The 15,513-nt window shown below is 38.5% G+C and overlaps 1 protein-coding gene across 1 annotated transcript; it reads right to left on the reverse strand.

The window, feature by feature from the left end:
- Window positions 1-3,110: 3,110 nt before the first annotated feature.
- LOC147513215 (putative F-box protein At5g55150) lies at window positions 3,111-4,343 on the reverse strand. Its single transcript, XM_086598876.1, has 2 exons — window positions 4,320-4,343; window positions 3,111-4,049 (listed from the first exon to the last, which is right to left on the reverse strand). The coding sequence occupies exons 1-2, from the start codon at window positions 4,341-4,343 to the stop codon at window positions 3,111-3,113; spliced, it is 963 nt and encodes a 320-aa protein (XP_086455002.1).
- Window positions 4,344-15,513: the final 11,170 nt, after the last annotated feature.

Genomic DNA, 15,513 nt, shown 5'->3' on the forward strand with positions numbered 1-15,513 from the left:
GTTCCTTATGAAAAATAGTTTGGTATTTATATAGGTAGAGTAGAGAGTCCTTGTAGCTCAAGTATTCTCGTATCTTGAGTAATCGTGATAGAATATAACTGTCAACTGATAATTATCTCTTTGATAATAAATAAATCTGGACATAAATCAATGTACATTAGTGGCAAGCCATGTGATTAAGGTTCAGCCTTAGACACATGAGTTAATGGGTCTGTACATTGATCCATGGTATTGCAAATTGGGCTTTAGCCCTGTCAATTAAATGAATAAAATGGAGACCCCTACTAATGGACGTTTGCCACGTATATGGGGGTCGAAACAGTAAGAATCCCTCTATTTGAGTTATTGGGTGAAGAATTGTTTGTATAAGTGTAGCCCATTTAAGATAAATCTCATCGGTTAGATAGTAACCCATTTTGTATTGGCGACCATTCACGGTGCAATTGTAATGAGGAGCATCACCACGCATAAGATTGTCAAAGAGGTGAGAACCTTAAAGCACGTTGACGTCATTGTTTGAACCCACCATACCAAAAAAAGCATGCCAAATCCACAAGTCTTGATCGCCAACGACTTCCAAAATGATTATAGATTTCTTCTTATGCCCTACATGTGTACCTTGCCATGCCGTATGACACATTTTCCATTGTCAATGCATACAATCCAAACTTCCAAGCATATTCGGGAAACCACAATTTTCACTTTGTGCAAGTAGACATTGAATGTCTTCTTCGTTTGGAGCCCTCAAATATTCTTTTTCGAAGACCACCAACATGGTATCACAAAAATGCCTCAAGCTTTCGAAAATGGTGCTCTTTGCGATTTGATCGTATTCATCCCACGCATCCGCACCACAATCATATGCAAGCAAACGAATGCAAGCAACCACCTTTTGCATACCCGTCAAGCATGGTTTTCCAATGCCATCAACCTTGTATGTGAAGTACTTGTCATGGTCGGAGACGGCTTTCAAGATTTGGAGGAAGAGATGGCGGTGCATCCTAAACCTCCTACGGAAGATATCAAGGGGATACTTCGGGTATTGCACGAAATAATCTCTCATAATCCTATTATGAGCGTCGATTCAATCACGATAAATGCACTTTCTACCGGAGACTGAGCCTCAATGATCACGAGTAGCTTCGTGCATGTCTTGCAACAACGAAAAAATAGGTATGAACATGTTCTCATCATCATTCATCATGTTCTCATTTTCGGATGAGGAGAAGAAGAAGCCATTTTGAATGTGAGAAAAAGAAAAGTTGAGAATGAATGTGAGAAGAAATGTTGTAAAGTTGAGAATAGTAATGCAAAAAGTGTGAGTGAAGGCAAAGTTGAGAAATTTGTGGTCTATAAAGTTGATATAAGAAATGAGGTTGGTGGTTGAAGAGTTGATGGTTGAGGCTTTGATGACAAGTAAATGTATGTGAGTAAAAAATTGGTTGAATTTGGCTAAGTCTAAATCGGGTTGAGTGTCTGGAATGTACGAACGACACAGTATCTGCCGTCCGTCCATTTAATTAAAACAGGAGACATACGATATAATTTATGCCGTCTGTACATAAATAACCAACAGACGACAGAAACTATGTCGTCCATCTCCCAAAACTTATTATGATAGCTGCTAGCGAAGGTCTTAATTTTGACTAGGTTTTTGACTAATTCCAAATTTAAGACCCTTTTAGTAGTCCCATTGAAATGACATTTTTGTGGTTGGGATGCTATATTTGTCTTTACCGACCCATATTGGAGGTGCTATTAGACTTATCTCTAGCTGCTGTGTTTGTTCATGTTTTCCGCAAAGAAAATAGTGTTACATGTCCTCTTGCTAAATGTGCACCCACCGACAAGATATTTTGGTTCACCAACTCCCTATTAACAACACTGTTAACTAGATTTCTTTGATGAGCTACTGTACATATTCAGGATATCATGAGGTTTATTACTATGCAATCAATATCAGATATTTCGGCCGATTAATCGCATATCGCTGTTAAACCGATTAGTTTTTACCGATTTTTTAATTTTTTCTCATCGAACCGATTTACGAATTGACCGATTAATCGGCCGAGATGACCGATTTTTTGTTAAACTGAGAAAAAAAAATTATTAAAAATATCGGTTCTCTATCCAAAAAAATACGTAAAATTAACGAATTAGACTCTTAAACCGTATTAATAATAATATAACCCAATCAATACACAAAGTTAAGAGTTTACTTATTTTCCTCTCCGTAACGAAAGTTAAATATACAAATTATTATATTATCTCTCTAATAAATATTATCGCTTCTCTATCCTCTTATTCATTTAAATCCTCTTATTCATTTTAAATATTTAAAATTAATTTTTGTGTTTGACATATTTGTAGTACTCGGATCAAAATTGATGATTATACTATTATTAGATGTGATTATGAGAATTTGATATTTTTTGTTGATTAATCATCGGATCAATTTGTTTAGAAAAATATTTTGGATGATTATACTATTATATATTTTGAAAACGTCAAATATATACATCCGATATAACCAATTAAATTACCAATAAATCACCGATTAACCGATTAATCACATGCTCCTCGACCGATTAGTTTTGAAAACCGATTTTAATTGCTTAGGTTTATTATTCCCTCTCCCATAGTCTTATACTTATCTCTAGCTGCTGTGTTTGTTCATGTTTTCCGCAAAGAAAATAGTGTTGCAGGTACTCTTGCTAAATGTGCACACAGCGACAAGATATTTTGGTTCCCCTATTATCTAGATTTCTTTGATGAACTACTGTACATATTCAGCAGATACGAATAGATCAGTCGATTTGTAAGTAAACAATACCATTCAACTTCACCCAATCACCTAGTAAGTTTAGGTGCACATCGGCTATCACCTCTAGGTGCATTCATAAATCAAAGCGGTTTTAAACAAATTACTGAAAACAAAAGTTAAAGAAACACAAGAACCAAATTAAAATTTGTTGAAGCACATACACCATTTCAATATAAGTCAATGTCATTAACAACATAATTACTCAAAGCACAGTAAATTAGTCAATCTCAAAGCTATAATAATACAGGCTCAATCCAAATAGGGGGTGGAAAGATCGTCTTGCCCTTCATCGGATAATGTGGTTCAAAGCTCCCGTCTTCAAAGTGGAAGATTCCCATGTCATGAGGATCATCATTTTCATCCATATAATCTTCATAGAAATCGTCTGTGAAGTAGATACAGTTGCCCTTGGAGATGACAACGACATGGAGGAATTATCCCCTAAAAACAATGTCTGGCCAGGTAGGCTTTTCACCTCAGTCCAGTTACGTGTGAGGAGATCTAATTTAAAGACTTCAAATCCATCAGTACAATATGAACCGTCATCTGCGTAATTGATTAACATTCTAATTTGCAACAAATCGCCGGACGAAACCATGAGATACTTCTTTATACTAATAAAATTTTCATTCGGTGGTTTTGCTATTTCCAAAAGCTTGGGATGAGCATCGTTTACATCACAGGCAAAAACTGCTCCAAAGAAATTGACAGCATAAAACTGCTCTTTATAGTATATCATGTCTTCCATAACCGAGTAATTAGGTTCTAGGGGAGTCCAGATCCTTATCCCAGGCTTCAGGAATGCCAATCTATTACACTGACTAAAGATTGCCATGATAACATAATTAGGATCTTTTGCTGGATTGGCAGACAAAACTGCTTTGGTCAAAAAACCACGCTCCATGTGAGGAAAAGCTGTTAAAGGAGGTAATTGGATCTCATTGTCAATTGACAAGAAGGAATTGTAGAGACGAACATCTAATAGATTCTCGTGCACAGTTATTAACCATCCTTCGGCAAAACTGATTGTGGGGGATTTGTGGGGTACTGATAACTGGGTATTATAGAGTCTCTTCTCAGAGAGGCTGTACAAACTGCGTGTTTGGTTGTTTGTGGGCTCATCTTCAGAAGGAAGCATGAGGAGGGGAAGTTGCCCGGGTAGGCGCAGATGCCGATATTCAACATAAATAGCTCTCCATAATTTACATACAGCTCCAAGCTCCAACTTGAATGAAATCTTTGTTATAAATCAGCTTTTCAGTAATAAGAGCTAAAAGATGGTCTGGGATGTCTAACCAATTGATCTTCCTGTCCTTTTTAACTACAGAATCATCTTTTTTATCCACAGAACCATCAAGAGCAAAATAAAGACTGGTGTGAGTGAGGCAGGAGATGGTCGGACTGCTCTGACTTGTCCACCGTTTTATACCCACGGTATGCCGACTATATATTCGGAATTCCGAATATTAATATTGAAGAACTTGAAGAAACTTACATCCCACCACTTAAATCCAACCATTTAAACGCCATGTCTGCTCGCTGATGAGATGCAAAATCTAATAAACACGGACACAAACGCAGACCACAATGAAGGAACGATAAGAAAGAATATTATATAACAAACTCATATAAAGAGAGATCGACGAGGATATAATGAAGTGGACTCGAGATCTCTACAACGGGTACAGAGATCATCTCTGTAACCATGTTATCTCACCGTTGATCCGAATCCGAGATGTGTGTGCCTCGATACATGTGTGTGTGTGTTTCGAGATGTGTGTGTGTGCCGAGATACGAGATATGTGTGTGTGGTACTGAGATCAATCTCTGTACCCGGTTATAGAGGAACCGGTCTCTAATGAAGCGGAGCAAGGTCCACTAGGGTAGGGTTCATGTCTAAAGGGTCAAATCATAATAAACACTAGGGTCAAACCTGACCTAGCCGAGTTTCTATTTCGTCCTTGAGACTTGAGAAACAGAAAATTGGCGCATTTGAAATTAAACCCAAATTCCCTGTTACACCACCTTCTAATTTGATAATTTTCCAATTAGACCATAATAATGTCAATGTGTTTCTAATTAGAATAAAAAAAATCCATGTCACACTACATATCTATCTATCTATTTATATAGAATCTCCACCAAAATTCGTCTCAATTGGATATGTCTAGTTTTATTAAAACTAGAAATTAACCCGTGGCAATGCCACTCGATTGCCATTATAGTGGGCATCGCTGACATGCTATACTAGTAAGCAGTGCACGCATGCCATATACTAGAGGGCAGCACTGGCATGCCATGATAGTGGGCAACACACATATTAGTGGGTGGCGCTACAATAGTACCCAACGATGGTCGTGATGGTCGTTTGTAGGGGTGAAAATATAGATATGGTGGTACATACAGTACCATTGTGCAGTAAAAGCGTAAAACACAACCCATCAACCACTCCAAATTAGACTGAGAAGTTAGCATAGAAGACTTCTGTTTAGAGTGCGAACAAAAGTTGTCACCTAGGTGACGTACCACAGTGTCAAGTGTCGACATTCTAAATAGTCAGATAAGTTAATTAAAACAACTTGAATACCAAAGGAAACTGAAGAAGAGGCTTTGGCTGCAGATAAAATTAATGGAGAAACAACATTAACTGTCTAGGTGCGGTTCCAAGTCTATTCATATATATATATTGGGTTTATTCCTGCGTAATGGGTTGTGGTGATAAGGATCTAATTTGTTAGAACTTGACACCTATTTAATTGACAAGCACACCTCTCGCTTATATTTAAGCATGACCTGTTGGAATCAAGCTTCGGCCAAGTCACGCAGGAGTTCCAAGCAAAAAGAAAGGGGAGGACGTTCAGAAAAAAAAAAAAAATAAAAAAAAAATAATAATCCCGACTGATCTCTCTAATTTCTTAATTTCTTGTTTATGTTTTTCCCTCCAAATCCTAAAAAAAGATAGCAAACCAAGCCACTATCACATATGATAGAGTGATGATTGGGTGCGGATCAAAAGGGAATTGAAGAAGGTTTTCAATAAAGAGAAGCTTTTCTATTAATTGGTAGTCCAAACACCAGGTAAGTAGAACTTTACTCTATTTGAAGTACTGATTTTCATATTGTAGACTAGAAGTTCAAGAACACTTCTGCTGAAATCTGCACAAGGCTATTGCATTGTACTGACTTTAAGCTCGAATTTGTCGTATTTAGAGTTGGATTTAGGTTTCAGTGACCTAGGATGAAACGTTAGTTCTCTGTATCTGCTAAATTCTAACGGTTCCAGTTTCATGGTGTTTGGGTATCCGAGTAGGGAGTTACGCATGTTCGAAAATGGTATTCTAGCCTGCCAGGAAAACTGCACTGGACTGATTTGACGTCCATTTTTGAAATAGTTTAAATTAGAATTAGGTCTGGACTTCCTATATAAAATAGTTAGTTTTCGGTGTCTATTTCTAATTAACCAAGTTTCGTTGCAATTGGACATATGTGTAAGGAGTTATGCATTTGGAAAGACGGGCAGTTACAACTTTATTTTTATGCTCGTTTTAATTCCAATTATATTCTATCTTATAGATGGCGTATGCGTACAACTTTCAATATGTGTTTTATATTACAGGGGAGTGTGTGACTCGATCTCCAGGACAGATCAGGGGAAAAAGTAACTCTCAGAACCAACTTTTTTTTAATCACTCACAAGGACCGGGTAGATGAAAGGTCAAGTATACCCTTGACGCGAAATTAAAAACGGCTCTAGTAGATGAAAGATCAAGTATACCCCTGACGCGAAATAATAAACTGCCCGGCCCAGCCGAATCGACTCGATGCATACAATATAAATAATCATTGTTTATACCTCAACATAATGTGTGGTCAGTAAGAAGAATGAACAATCATTGTTCACACCTATTGGAGTATGAACAATCATTGTTCATATACATCAACATAAGCTATGAATAATGATTGTTCATAACTTCATACCCCCCTATGAACAATGATTGTTCATAACTTCATACCCCCCACCCCCAATAGGTATGAACGACATGAGTATGAACAATCACTGTTCATATGAACACTCATTGTTCATACCATTCATACCTATTTGGGATATGAACAAATCATACCTCAACATAATGTATGGTCAGTATTAATATTTATTGGAGTATGAACAATCACTGTTCATACATCAACATGAGTTATGAACAATCACTTTTCATATGAGCAATCATTGTTCATACCTATTTGGGGTATGACAATCACTGTTCATAAGTTTATACTTCAACATAATGTATGATCAGTGAGAACACATATTGGAGTATGTACAACTATTGTTCATACATATTTAGGGTATGAACAATCATTGTTTATACCTCAACATGAGCTATGAATAATCATTGTTCATACACAACATAGCGTATAAAGTATGTTCACCTATTTTGGTATGAACAGTCACTGTTCATACCCAAAACAACAGAAAGGATAAAATCGGAAGATATTAATTTAAAACCCTGACTATTTGTCCTTGAGGGTTATTTTCACCGAAAATTGGGTTTTCGGGTTATTTTGACCCGAAAATTGTCTTTGAGAGTGATTGAAAAAAAAAATACAATAGTTCTGAGAGTGATTTTCACCCAAGAATGGGCCTTGGGACCAATTTCTTGTTTATATTATTGTTGTATCCTTGCTTTTGACGTTATAAGTTTAGAGGACATTCTATTGCTTGGGAAACTAACATGTAGTTAAACCAAGAGAAATATAATTAGATCAAAAGAAAGACAGAGCAAAAGAGCGAGGAGCCCATGCTACCTTTCTTATCGGAATGACTTACTCTATTTCCGTAGATCTTTACACTCCAATATATAGGAGAACTACGATTGGCTTGATCTCTAAAAGAGTACTTAGGCAGCCACACGGTTCAGCCGCTTTCATAGGAAACCCCCTACCCCATTTTCAGTGAGCAATCAATAGTTACGATATTTTTAACATGTAGGTATTATAATTATATATTTTTACACTAGGGATTGCCCGTGACTTCGGCACGTGATAAGAGCCCAAAACTGTAGTTTTAACCCCTTAATAATCATACTGTTAGACCAATTATGTGAATAATAAGTAAGAGTTAATACTGATTACGTGTTTTTATGCATTTCAGGCTTCAAAGTCCATTATGTGCGTAAACGCTACTTTTAGCGAGATAAAGGAGCAGCGATCGTGAGAACTTCGAATGCCATATCTTTGGACTCAGACATCGGATTGAGGCCTACCTTATGTCAAAACGACCGGCTCAGAAAGAGCTTTCCAATGGTCCAAGCCTTGACCCAATCAGAGGAGCAGAAGTGGACGAAAAGTATGTGGAAGCCAACTGCAGCTGAAGAGGCCTTTTTGGACTGAAAGAATTGGGTTTTGGGCGATTCTCGCCCAAAACATGGCTCCAAGCCCATGCACGATTTTGGATCTGAATGTATAAAAACAAAAGCTTAGCTCTTTGTTAATGGTAGCTAGTTAGACCTAAATTAAAATATAGAATTATAGATCTAGTTTTATTAATGAAATTAAGTTTTAGTTCCATTTAAATTCTTGTTTTAGATTAAATCTCGAATCATTGTTCTTGATTGATTAGATAAATAAAATAGATAGTTTGTCAATTTTGAATTTGTCATTTCCATTCTAGATCTAATTTCAATTCTTGTTCCTATTTCATTCCAAACCATTAAGTTAGATTCATTATTGTTCAAATTAAGTAAATCTAAATTTCTTACATTATGTTTAGTTTAGATTCAATGGGAAATGTTAGATTGATGATTCAAGGCTAAACCTCCATTAGAGGGGTTGATGAAGCCTTGATGAAAAACTTAGTTGTTTAGTATAGAAGCGTTGTAGCATCTATTCCACTCTAGAGGGTCGTGTTTAAGCCATGAGAATGGGTGGGCGACCTCACATGCTAGTTAGTACTTGGTAGAAATGCCATGAACACTAGGGATTAGACTTCGAATTCTTGCCGTGAAAAGCGTAAGAATCGAGATACCACAATCTGTACTAGGTCATTAAGTTGGATTCGAGGTGGATTCGATTCCCCTCTAATTCCTTTATCTAGAGTCAAACAATAGTATTTCCATAGCATTTGTAGTTAATTTCTAGTAATCATCTTAATTAGTATATCGTAGTAGAATATTTCGTAAAGCTCTCATTGACTTAAGAGCGACTAGTTAGACTTAGAAAACAATCCATGCTAGGGAACTAGGAGTGGAACGACTACCATTACTCCATTTAGTGCAATTCGCATTGAGAGTAGAAGAATTGATAATTTAGTATAAAAGATTAGTTCTAGTTTACTTACGTTGTGAATTAATAGTTCATTTCGTAGGTAAACTATTCATTTTCTGAGTTATCAAAATGCTGCCACGCCATCTTAGTTGCACTTTAGCATTGTTTTCTTTGTAGAAGTAGTTTTTTTTAAGTCCCATTAAACCCACCCACCCTTGTTTGATTCATACTGTGGTTGCCGTTCCAGTTTTGGAAAAATTCCGCGAGAAAATACACCGAGCGCTTTTAAAAAGAGAGCGACCCGCTATCTTTTTGGAATTCTCGACATAACAAGCCAGCTTCAAAGAAGCGCGACCCGCGCTATCCACCGAAATTCTCGACATAACCGCGCTTTGCCAAAGAGAGCGCGACCAGCTAAGTTCTGGAATCTCGACACGAAAGCGCCACGGCTTCAATGAAATTTCGGGGATTTCCACGGTTTGATTCGAACCGAGTTGTCAAGCTTTTCGGTGTTCTAATCTCTTATATACACCGAACACGCTACGCGTACAAGACGCTATTCATAAAGCGAAGCAAGGACGCTATCGGTATTCCTTTCTTCCATACCTAGCATTTTCCGGTTAGAGGTTTTCTACTAGTATATCGAATTGTTTGGAGTGTTGCATGTTTAGTTAAGCTTAACTTAGTCTTGCATGAGATTAAGGTGCGGTCGAACAAAACAACAAACGTAATTACGACAACAAACAAGTCTATCTAGTACACCACCCCCGACACCTCTAGCTACTATCACACACACCATACGACATAATGGGTGAAGAAAGAGACTCCTCTCTCCGACTTCTACAAAGCTTTGGCGATAGCCCTAAGTCTTGCATCGTTCTACATAGACCAGCGGGGATTTTGAATCCCCAAATATATTTAATCTGTTACCCGTTTTCATGGGTATCGGCACATCGCGTAGGATTGAACAAGTCCTTACAACATTCCACCACCCTACGGTTGGTGCGGAACAGATTAAACTAAGGGTATTTCCTTTCACATTAGCCCGATAAAGGCGTCTTTGGTTAAGCGCCCAAAGCGCTAATTACGTGGACTCGTGGGCTAAACTTGTTTGTGTTTATGGAACATTTTACCCCCCTAAAGACGGATGAGATGCTTTCCAAGATTCATTTCTTCCGGCCAGAACCCTCATGAATCATTTTTCGAGGCATGGAATCGTTTCACCGATCTCCTTATAGAGTGTCCACACCATAACCTAGCAAAAGACACGCTAGTTAGGTGCCTTTTTCAAAGGACTTCAACATCACCATAAAGAAGTCCTTGACATAATGAATGGGGGTAGTTTCCTAAGTAAAGGAGCCTGGGAGGCTTACAAATTTTAGAAGACCAAACTAAAGCGGAATAATAATTGGGGGTAGTGATGATATCCCCCGCTCGCCTAGTTCTTCTTCTTGCGGTCAAGGCCACCCGGTATGTTTGAGAATAAAACCGATCCGAACTTAAAAATCTAATCGAATCTCTAACTAAAAAGTAGAGGCTATTTACGTTCAACAAAAGCCTATCCCCGTCATGAATGTAAACTCCAACCCATGTAATTTTGTTTGAGCCCGAGCACCACGACAATTATTGTCCTCTAGCTTATGAACAACAACCACGAGCAAGATAATGTTTACTCTATTAATAACTATCCTATTCCTAAGCCCCTTGGAGACAACATCCCAACTTCAGGTTGGAGAAATAATCAACAAGTAACACCTCCGTGGTACAATAATCAAAGCGTTAGGCAAGCAAACAATTATAACCAAGCTCCACTTAGGCAAGGACAAGGACAAAGTCAAGGGAATTATAATAATTATAACAACCAAAAGCGCAACCTAGGCAAGGTCAAGCACAAGGTCGAATAATTATAATAATTATAATACCAATAGAGGTATCGTTAGGTTAATAATACTAACTATCACAACCCACCCATAAATAATCAGCGAGAGATAGTTCGGTCGCACCACCCGTGACTACTACACCTACACAACCGGATCGTATCGACTTTATACAAAGTTACCCAACAACTTTTCCAATCAATGACTAAATCAAGCGAGCAGATCTTACAATCAATAAATCGGGGCATACAACAGTTAGCCCAAGAGAAAGCCCAACCAAAAGGCGTGTTTCAGATCAAGCTATACCAAACCCTAAAAGCGGCAAACACGACCTTTGAGGTAAACGGTAATTCTAGTGCGGAAAATACAACCGTGGGTGACCTAAATGCCATCACCACTCTCCGCGGAAGAGTGGTTGATAACAAAGTAACTTCGCCTATAGTTACCCCATCGGTACTCTACACCCGGATATCGAACTAGATACCGCAGAATAGAAGCGAGGAGCCTACCGCGGTAGAGGTACCGGTTAAATCACAACAAAGAAACCGAAAGCCAAGGTTACACGACAAAGTAGAGCCATATCGCGAAATATAGAGCGAAACCACCGTTCCCTCAAAAATTAGCCATGCTAACTAGGGATACAAACTTTGAGGAAATTAGGAGCGTTTTCAAGAATCTAACGATAAACCTCCCTTTTCGAAGCTATTAAAAGCTTCCTAACCACGCTAAGTTTCTTAAAGAGTTGTGCACTACTAGCGTAAGGCGAACATACCAAAAAAGCGCCTTTTTAAGCTGAGCGGTTCCCAACCTTATCCGAAAATAATGGAATTGTTAAGTACAAGGACCGGTCGATCCTATCTTGTAAAATGCACCTTAGGAGATTCCCACCACGACGACGCTTTATTAGACACGGGCGAAGTGTTAACTTACTCCGTGATTACTTGTATAAACAAATAGGGTCTACAGGAAATGCAACCTACAAAAATAACGTTGCAATTAGCGGACGGTCAATTAAGTATCCTAAAGGTGTAGTGGAAAATGTGCTTGTTAAGGTTCGAGGATTTCTACTATCCTGGCTGATTTTGTTATCCTCGATCTGAAGTCGCTAATGACTCCGTACCGATCATCTTAGGATTTTCTTGGCAACCGCCAATGCGCTTTATAAATTGTCGCGATGGAAAGATGTCCTTATCTTTTGGCCATCTTTCGCCGAGGTAAATGTTTTTAAAATGATGAAACAGATTACAGATTCATCTATAGATGGGGGAGGTTAGCATGATCGAGAGTTTAGCTCAAGATTATTTTAACAACACGTTTCACGAAAACAATATGTATAAATTCCTTTCTTTTGGAACTTCGATTTTTTGTGAATGACTCCTACTTAGAGGAGGTCAACACCATCTGGAATCCACACCAATTGTAGACCCGTCGGTTGCTCCATATATCGAGTATGAAGACTTGCTACCTAAGCAAGTATTCATTACGCAAAGATAAGGACACTTATGAAACATCAACGGAATGATCGGTCCACACCGGTCTTAAACCTCTTCCCGGAGTTAAAATATATTCAACTTGATCCGGATGGTAGTCACCCGATAATTATATCTTCTCTGTTAACTAAAGATGAAGAGACATCGTTAATAAGGGTGATTAGGGAACATCGGTCTGCGATTGGTTGGTCCCTTAGTCGACATTAAGGGCATTGACCCTAATGTTTGCACTCATCGTATCCATTTGGAGGATAACGCGAAGACTTTCATGAACCTCGGGTCGCTTGAACCCGCCATGAAAGAGGTGGTTAGGGAAGAAGTTTTGCGACATTGGATCACGGGTATTATATACCCAATCTCCGATAGCGAATGGGTAAGTCCCATTCATGTAGTTCCTAAGAAATCGGGAATTACCATGGTGCGTAGCGGGAAGGGTGACTATGTTGTCACTCAAGGTCCTATGAAATGGAGAATGTATTGATTCTGAGGCGTTTAAATGCTATGACACGAAAGGATCACTTTCCCTTACCATTTATAGATCGGATGCTAGAACGCGTCTATTTGGTCATGCCTTTTATTGTTTCTGGATGGCTACTCGGCTATTTTCAGATTATTATTGATATTGATGACCAAGAAAAGACAACATTCACATGTCCGCCCGGAACATATGCCTATAAGCGAATGCCTTTTGGCCTTTGTAATGCTCCGGTACCTTCCGTGATTGTATGCTTCATATATTTAGTGACATGGTAGAAGCTTTTATGGAAGTTTTCATGGATGATTTTTCTATCTATGGAGACTCTTTCGCGATCGCTTGTTTGTCTAACTTTGTCTAAGGTTTTGACGCGGTGTGAAGAAAGAGCCTCGTTTTAAATTGGGAAAAGTGTCATTTCATGGTCAAAAGGGCATAGTATTAGGTCATATTGTATCTAGTGATGGCATCGAAGTAGATAAAGCCAAACTAGATAAGATAGCGACCTACCCTAAACCAATTTGTCCGTGTGATTTAGAGCCTTTCTAGGCCATGCGAGGGTTTTATAGGCGGTTCATTAAAGATTTTTCGAAAATAGCTAGGCCTTTAACTAACTTGCTTTTGAAGGATGCAATCTTTGATTTTAATTTTAACGTAAACAGGCTTTTGAAACCTTAAAAGCCCTAACCACTTGCACCTATTATCTGACCTCACGATTGGTCTAAACCTTTTGAACTCATGTGTGATGCTAGTGACTATGCGGTTGGTCTTTGTCTTGGGACGAAAATAGATAATAAGTCCACGGTTATTTATTATGCTAGTAAAACATTAAACGACGCTCAATGGAATTTATACAACTACTGAAAAAGAATTCTTAGCTGTCATTTATGCTTTAGATAAGTTTCGTCCTTATTTGGTTGGTTCTAAAACTTTAGTTTACACGGACCATGCAGACCCTTAGGTACCTTCTTGCAAAGAAGGATGCTAGCGAGATTAATCCGATGGATTCTTCTCCCGCAAGAATTCACATTAGAAATAAAAGGACAAAAAGAGGGTCGAAAGCGTAGTTGCCGACCACTTATCTAGACTTACAAATGACGATAGTAGTGATTACGAGTCCATCTGGGACTCTTTTCCCCGATGAGCATTTGTATGCTATTTTTCATCACCATGGTATCGCGGACATCGTAAATTATTTAGCGGCTGATGTTATGCCTTATAATTGGTCAAGAAATGAGCGTAAGAAGTTCTTGGCCAAAGTCAAGTTATACTACTGGGATGAGCCCTACCTTTTTAAGTATAATGCGGATCGATTATTCGTCGTTGCATTCCCGATTGGGAATATAATGAAGTTCTATCGTTACGCCATGACAAAGAGTGTGGTGGCCACTTTAGTGGAATGAAAACAGTCGCTAAAGTTCTTCAATGTGGATTTTATTGGCCTACCCTTTTAAGGATGCCCAAGTGCATTGCAAGGCGTGTATTCGTTGCCAACAACTTGGGCTTTGGCGTAATATGATGCCATTAAATCCAATCTTAATAGTAGAAATTTTTGATGTTTGGGGTATTGATTTCATGGGCCCTTTTCCTGTTTCCCACGGTTATATTTATATTCTAGTTGCCGTGGACTATGTGTCTAAATGGATAGAGGCCCTAGCTTGCGTAGCAATGACCATAAGACCGTTGTATTTTTATTAAAAGAATATATTTTCTGTCGGTTTGGCATTCCTAAAGCCATCATTAGTGATGGTGGAACACATTTTGCAACAGAGTTGTTGCATCCCTAGTTAAAAAGTACGGAGTTACACACAAAATAGCAACTCCTTATCATCCACAAACTAGCGGACAAGTAGAAGTTTCTAATAGGAAATCAAAAGATTTTAGAAACAACAAGTAAACCCCCGATAGGAAAGATCGGGTCGAAGCGTCTATCGGATGCCTTATGGGCATATAGAACTGCTTTCAAAACTCCTATAGGTATGTCTCCCTTTAGACTTGTATTAGGAAACCATGTCATTTGCCGTTGAATTAGAGCACCGTGCTCGTGGGCTATAAAAGCCTTAACTTCAATATTGATGAGGCGCCAAACGCAAGTTACAATTAAATGAGCTTGAAGAAATCCGTGGCGATTCTTACGATCTCATGAAGGATTATAAAGCCAACATGAAGCGTGTTCATGATAAGCATATCTTGCGTAAAGAGTTTTGTGGTCGGACAAAAGGTTTTGCTTTACAACTCCGTCTACATATTTTCCTGTGGAAACTAAAACCCGTTGGTCCGGTCCTTTTAAGTTATTGAAGTCCCCTTACGGGGCAATTACCTTGGTAAATCTAAGGACAACGGTACCTTTCAAGTTAATGGTCAACGGTTAAAACATTTTCACGAACTTTTCCCCCACGATGTGGAGGAAGTCCTTTTGGGGGACCTGTCTATGAGGATGACCTTGTCATTGGTGTACTTACTTTCAATTCCATATCTTGATAAGTACACCATTCAGGTAACCGGCCCCTCCGTGGAGTGTGTGGTGTAAGTACCGGATCCTAAGTCCACAGTTCACACAATTCCACGTTTTCCACTTTCGCATGTTTT

This window comes from Coptis chinensis, chromosome 3, assembly GCF_015680905.1.
Source record: "Coptis chinensis isolate HL-2020 chromosome 3, ASM1568090v1, whole genome shotgun sequence".
Classification (NCBI taxonomy): Eukaryota; Viridiplantae; Streptophyta; class Magnoliopsida; order Ranunculales; family Ranunculaceae; genus Coptis; species Coptis chinensis.

Coding starts and splice junctions, on each gene's coding strand:
- LOC147513215 (XM_086598876.1), bottom strand. CDS start 4,343: ATGGTTGGATTTAAGTGGTGGGAT. Junction 4,050..4,319: donor TTGGATTTAAGTGGTGGGAT/GTAAGTTTCTTC, acceptor ATTTCATTCAAG/TTGGAGCTTGGAGCTGTATG.